A 7,222-nucleotide genomic window follows, 5' to 3' on the forward strand; every position below is an offset into this window, starting at 1 on the left:
TGGGGAAAAGGTTTTTTTTGTTTAAATGTTTGTGTTGCCTTCAGAAAGATGTACCAACTGCATGATTTATAAAGTATTTTTTCTAAAAAAAACTGAACTGACTGATGTTTGTATTTCTCAACACTGCAGCTGTGATTTATTGCCCCGCCTGACTGGACAGAAATAGGTTATCATGTGAGAGGTAAGAATAGACCTGTCACCTGGATGACGCACGGCTGCATTCAAATACTCGGTCATAGGGTTTGGAAATGTGAGCGCTGCTAAAGGCCTCAGTTTAATCTGAACTCGAGGCTTCGCTGCTCCCTGCTCCGGTGAAGCCACGTCAAACGTTGTAGTTGAGATAACACCCAGAGCCAAAAGACTAGTAGGAACTACTATTAGCATTACTACAATAAACAGCATAGTGTTTGTTTTTGAGCTGAACTATCAACCTCAGATTTTCAGTCAACTCAGATGAAACATCTTGATGTTTAGAAAAAATATTCATCAACCCAAACCGCTGGCTGGGAAAAAATGACATGTTTAAAAAGAACATAAGTGACTAACATCAGAAGAACTGAGTTTATTAAATTAAAAAAAAAAAAAAGAATCACCATTAATCAGCATCTACATCGTACAAAACAGACATGGAATAATTGCTGTTATTCTCTTTTTGCAGGAATACTGTTCTTACACAGAAACAAACTCCACCTACTGAGTGTTTTATGTAAGAGCCTTACTGAACACAGTTTTCTGACTTGTAGTTAAAGCAGAGGGATGTGATGTGTGAGCCGAGTCACCAAAACAAGCGTTCACAGCACGAGGACACCACAGGTTTTCACATTTACACTTCGCTGCCAAGACCTCGACCGCGTCGAGCTCCTCCACGCTCGCACACAACCAGGCTTTTATTGTGAAATCTAACATTCATCAGTAACACGAAGGCTAAAACTCTCAATGCAAGACGATGGCTGCGAAAGCCTCCAGAGATCTCAGTAAACATTAGTTAAGCTTCACATCCAACAGGCCCCTGGTGAGACTCTGGAGACTTCCTGTGAAGACAGGGAGCAAATGAACACCAGACAACAGAATGAGAAGCTCAAGGTCTGTAAGAAAAGCTGGTTTAATTAAATCAAATGGCAGATTTTAACCCCCATAATATTAGCTGGGGAAAAACCCATGACAGATATATAAAAAAAAAAGAATTAACAAAATACTACAAACAAAAATGAAGGACAGAGACATTCCAGGTTTCTGCATCAATGTTAGTTTCTGTGACGTTTCTTTTAACACAAAGATCAGAATGTCATCACCTGCATGAGCGGTTTACATGAAAAACTAGGATTTCTGTGTATGTTGATGGTTCTGGTGTAGTAACCGGTCTCAATGGGTCTCCTCCCCCAGGACTGGGTCGGAGTCTAGCTCTTCCGCAAACCTGGACAGAGAGGCAGAATGAAAGAAGGGGGCGGCTCCAACATGCTCATAGCCAGTCGGTCAGTGTGGGCAGAGTTAGGTGGAGGTGGTTGCAGGTTTGTGGAGGATTTTGTTTTTGTGTTCCTCAGCCACACCCAGCACCGCTCTGCATATCAGTCTGTACAGCAACAAGTCAGGAGCACCGGCTTAGAAACCCATGCCTCCTCCCATGCCACCCATGCCGCCCATTCCTCCTCCAGGCATCTCCTTCTCCTCCTTGGGTATCTCTGTGACCACAGCCTCAGCGGTGGAGAGAAGGGAGGCTACTCCTGCGGCGTCCAACAGGGCCGTCCGCACCACCTGCAGGGGGGGACAATTCACAGCCTTAGGGGGTGGTGACTACACCTGTGCAAATTTTGAATTTAGCAGAGTTTGTGCTGTGATGCAAACAAGCATCTGCTACTGAAGTTTAATACTGGATGAAGAAACCACGAGAACTACAGTTGAACTCAGAACTACAGAACTCAGTTGTTTCCATCAGTCTAAAAATAGTTTTTACTGGTCGTCTGTAAGTCACCAGGTGCCCCGTACCTTGGTGGGGTCGATGATGCCCTTCTCTACCATGTTGACGTACTCGCCCTGCATGGCGTCATAGCCGATCTCAGGTGCCGCCTGCAGGATCTTCTCCACCACTAGTGAACCCTCCACTCCTGCGTTCTTAGCGATGGTCAGGGCGGGGATACGCAGCGCCCGTCTGATGATGTCCACACCTGTTTGGAACAAGAACAGTCTCTGCTGTGTTAAAATGAAAGACTTTATCACAGACAATCCACATAATGAAAATGAACAGACGTGGTACTGACCGATCTTCTGGTCAGCATTGGCAGTTGTCAGGGTATCGAGGGCGGGGATGCAGCGCAGCAGAGCACAGCCTCCACCCAGCACAATGCCCTCCTCCACAGCTGCCCGGGTGGCGTTCAGAGCGTCAGTCACTCGGTCCTTCTTCTCATTCACCTCCACGTCACTGGTTCCTCCCACCTGAAATGGAGCAGAGGTGTCACGGCTGAACTATTCTCAGAGACATTCAGTGTGTTTCTGTCCCACACGTACCTTCAGCACGGCCACGCCGTCAGACAGCTTGGCCAGCCTCTCGTTCAGCTTCTCCTTCTCGTAGTCGCTTGTGGTGTTCTCCAGCTGCTCTGCGATCTCCGCTGCCCGTTTCTCAACGTCAGCTGGGCTGCCCCCACCCTTCAGCAGCAACGTGTCATCTTTGGTGATCTGCACCTCGCCGACTCTACCGAAGTCATGGGCCTGGATGTCTTCAAGAGCCAGACCCAGAGCCTCATCTCCGAACACCTGCAGAAAAGACAAAAAGATGTCTGCATGTCATCTGTTGCACGCTGATGGAACTGTTGTTGAGAAGCTGCAGAAACCCTGGACTGAAACTCAGACTTACAGTGCCCCCGGTAGCGACGGCCATGTCCTTCAGCTGGTTCTTCCTGTTGTCTCCGAAGCCGGGAGCTTTAACAGCCACCACCTGAAGCCCAACCTTCAGCCTGCAAACACAGATGTTGAACAGTCACTACTTTTAGCTGTGTAAAACGATCATCACGGCTGGTTTCAGTGGGATCAGGGTCAGACATCATGTACCTGTTGAGAACCAAGGTGCTCAGGGCCTCTCCATCCACATCCTCAGCCACAATCACCAGGGGCTTGCGGTGCTGGTTGGCGATCTCCAGAGCTGGGACGATGCTCTGGACACTGGAGATCTTCTTCTCACTCAGCAGCAGGTAGGCGTCCTGGAACTCGCACTTCTGACCTGAGAGGAGAAGCAGATAAGACATTCACCAGGGCTCTTGTTTAAAAGCAGGTACGGGTTTGGTAGCGAACAGATTTACCTTTGGCAGTGTTGATGAAATATGGGGAGATGTATCCACGGTCAAACTTCATGCCTTCGATGATCTCCAGCTCGTCGTGCAGAGTCTTCCCATCCTGTGGCGTAAAGCGTGTAATGACTACATCATCTCAAACAAGGTCGTTCACAGGCGTTACCTCGTCTATTGTTTATTTTAATAAACCAGTGTTGGATCTAACCTTGACCGTGATGACTCCCTTGCGGCCAACCTTCTTCATTGCATCAGATATGATGTTACCGATCTCCGTGTCTCCGTTGGCTGAGATCGTAGCGACCTGCGAGACAGAACAGTCGTTTATTCACAGGAGTTAGAGAGAAACGTGGTTGTATCCACCTCATTCACTTAAGTCTGACAGTTCACTCTCTTTTACAGGGTTTCTGCTAAGACACTAAAGAAAACCAGTAGGGATGTGATGACATATCTCCTAACAATATCAATAATTCATCATTTAACACGACCTGGATAAGCAGCAAGAAACTGATGGTCCATATGACTTTACATGACCTCCAGGAACCAAACCCAGATACATATAAATTATTATGTGACTTCAAATTAAAAATAAATAAGTAAATGAGAATTTAGATGCTTAGAACCAGAACAGTAGAACTGGTCCAGATGCTGAGCAATAAGCTGAACTCACTATAAAGCTGAGGTTTACCTGTGCAATCTCCTCTGGGGTTGTGACCGGCTTGGAGAGCTTCTTCAGCTCGCTGATGACGGTTTCCACGGCCATCATGACTCCACGGCGGATCTCCACAGGGTTGGCGCCTTTGCTGATGATGTCAAAGCCCTCTTTGGCAATGGCTCGAGCCAAAACCGTGGCCGTAGTGGTGCCGTCACCAGCCTCCTCATTGGTGTTGTTGGCCACGTCCTGCACCAGCTTGGCCCCGACATTCTTGTACTTGTCTTTCAGGTCAATGCTCTTGGCCACGGTCACACCGTCTTTGGTGACCTTAGGGCTGCCCCAGCTCTGCTCGATGATGACAGTGCGACCCTGGAGGAGACAGGTGCAAAGATCCTGTGTTTACTGCAGTAAAAGTCCAAAAGCACCATCATCCAAATGTACTTGAAGTATCCAAAGTAAAGTACTCATTGTGCAGAACGGCCCATTTCACATGAAGGTATCTGATATTATTGGGTTCTAATTATTGATGATTATTGTGTTGATCACTTTAATGTTGGAGCTGGTAAAGGTGGAGCTGATGTTAACTACCTTATATACTTCTAATTTGAAGTACTTCATATACCGCCGGGTAGCTGACGTTAACTACCTTATATACTTCTAATTTGAAGTACTTTATATAGCTGACGTTAACTACCTTATGTACTTCTGATTTGAAGTACTTTATATACCGCTGGGTAGCTGACGTTAACTACCTTATATACTTCTAATTTGAAGTACTTTATATACCGCTGGGTAGCTGACGTTAACTACCTTATATACTTCTGATTTGAAGTACTTTATATACCGCTGGGTAGCTGACGTTAACTACCTTATATACTTCTAATTTGAAGTACTTTATATACCGCTGGGTAGCTGACGTTAACTACCTTATATACTTCTGATTTGAAGTACTTTATATACCGCCGGGTAGCTGACGTTAACTACCTTATATACTTCTGATTTGAAGTACTTTATATACCGCTGGGTAGCTGACGTTAACTACCTTATATACTTCTAATTTGAAGTACTTTACATACTGCTGGGTAGCTGACGTTAACTACCTTATGTCAATAAAGTTTGATGATTAACTTTATTTTGTTTCATTCATCCGATTCTGAAAAGGAACTACTAGGAGTTTTTCCAGACATTCCTCTCCAGTCCAAGCTAGAAATACATTTGAAACTTAAATAAAACCATCAGAAAACTGCAGATATTCTAAATCCTTGAGAACAGATGCTGCTTCTACCTTTGGGCCCATGGTGACAGCCACAGCGTCAGCCAGCAGGTCCACGCCCTGCAGCATGAGGGCACGAGCGTCCGCTCCAAACTTCACATCTTTAGCGTAGGCTCGTGTGAGGTGAGGGGCCAGCGCCCGGCACACGGGCCTCACCTGCTTCATGACCGTCGGCAAACGAAACATCTCTGTGGGGAGAAAAAGACACAAGACGTTAAAGTCTGATCACTGAAAGTTCATGTCACAAGAATCGAACATGCACCATGTTAAACATGTACCCAGTGAAGCCAAAGTAGCTACACCTGGCAATTATTCTCCACATTCTCCACATACCCCCCCCCCCCCCCCCCCCTCCCCTTCAACTGCTTAACTACTTACAATCCTATTATGGCTGCAACTTAAGACTGCTTTACTAATCAGTCTGCCCGTTATTTAATCAACTGCTTAAGAAAACAGGGAAAATGCTTCAATCATAATTTCAAAGGGCCATCTTTAGTCTGACTGTTTGTTCATCTAACAATACAAATCCCCAAATCCTCAACTTCAACCAGCATAAAACAACAAAGGAAGCAGCAACTTTTGCTTGAAAACTGACTGGAATCATTTGCCAAGTGCTCGTTACTTGATTCATGGCCATTTCCCCCACATGTAGACTCTGTACTTAAACATTTGGTTCATTTGTTTGACCTGTTTGGTTTGTTAGTGCGGATGAGAGACTGCTGCTATTTAAATGTCTCTTTAAAAAGAGATAATGCACAAGTCTGTTCTTACTCTTCAAACTTTTCATTAACCTCTAAAACTAAAGCTGGAGCAAATAACCAGATTAAAAAAAAACAAACTATTCTCACAATAGATTATTTTGTCATTTGCTGGTTTTAGCTTCTTAATTGTCAGGATTTGACTCTTTCTTTGGACATGATGATGATAAAAACTAAACTTTTATTGAGTTTTGGAGCGTTTGTCCAATTAAAAAAGACCTTTAATACATTTACCTTGTGCTCTGGGATCATGTGAAGTTAATTAGTTGATATAATTCACAGACAACTTTTAACAAAGGGTTTGTAAAAAAGACCTCGGGAGGGGGTGGAGCTATAATATCAATCAACGATACTTTCACTTATTTTCTCTCATTAATCTTTAAAAATCAGATGTTTCCAGTTAGGACCAGACACAAGACTGTCCCGGTTCACATGTTCACATGACAAATTATCACATTTAGCCCCAAACCCGTTCTTTGTGGACCCACGTGCGCGCGTCAGGTCGCGCGTCACAAGGTCAAATTGTGAAAGCACGTGCGGAACTGGCTGCACATCCCTGATCGGATCAGCCCAAGGAGCGACCACCTCGATCCATAATGAGTGGACAGATGTTCATACAGCTGTTCATGCAGTCACACAGGTCCTGACTAGATAACGATCAATATGAACTGATTATTATTAAAATGCAGCTGATCAGCCGGTTCCTACGAACATTTTAGCCCGTGTGTGCGTGTTAAATATCGGTGTATCTGTTACGGATGGTCATGTGTGTCCTTGAGGGTGAGGAGCTTGGGGTGCTGGCTGTCATCAAATCTGAAAAGTGCGCAAAGGAACATACGAGCTGAAACGAAAAGCTGCCGTTCTCCAAAACCACAACACCGCTAAAGTTCGCTTGGTAAAATGTCAGCTCTTACCTGCGGGGTAAAAAGACTGAAGCTGCTCCGAGAGGTCTGCAACGAGGACTCAACGAGGACTGAACGAGGACTGGAAGAGGACTGGGAGAGAGGAGACGGCACATGGCCTATCACATCCGGGTAATTTACCGGCCTGCCCCGCGCTCTGAATAACAACAGACCAGCTCAGCTATTTGTCTTTTTTCAGACTAATCGATGAATCAGATTAGATCAATACACTGGGTTATAATTTATATTTCGGTGTCTATAAAGTGACGCCATTAAAAGGATGTAGATTGAGATATTTTCTGACTTTTTATCCGGATTATGTTTCTATCCTCGTTCCCGGGCTGACATTTCCAGAA

The 7,222-nt window shown here is 45.0% G+C and overlaps 1 protein-coding gene across 1 annotated transcript; it reads right to left on the reverse strand.

The window, feature by feature from the left end:
* Positions 1-660: 660 nt before the first annotated feature.
* hspd1 (heat shock 60 protein 1) lies at positions 661-6,991 on the reverse strand. The gene is made up of 11 exons (XM_026296103.2): positions 6,879-6,991; positions 5,219-5,394; positions 3,967-4,302; positions 3,487-3,582; positions 3,291-3,384; positions 3,043-3,211; positions 2,849-2,948; positions 2,503-2,748; positions 2,256-2,430; positions 1,984-2,162; positions 661-1,752 (listed from the first exon to the last, which is right to left on the reverse strand). The coding sequence occupies exons 2-11, from the start codon at positions 5,390-5,392 to the stop codon at positions 1,600-1,602; spliced, it is 1,722 nt and encodes a 573-aa protein (XP_026151888.1). The 5' UTR covers positions 5,393-5,394; positions 6,879-6,991; the 3' UTR covers positions 661-1,599.
* Positions 6,992-7,222: the final 231 nt, after the last annotated feature.

The sequence above is a fragment of the Mastacembelus armatus genome, chromosome 21 (assembly GCF_900324485.2).
Source record: "Mastacembelus armatus chromosome 21, fMasArm1.2, whole genome shotgun sequence".
Lineage (NCBI taxonomy): Eukaryota > Metazoa > Chordata > Actinopteri > Synbranchiformes > Mastacembelidae > Mastacembelus > Mastacembelus armatus.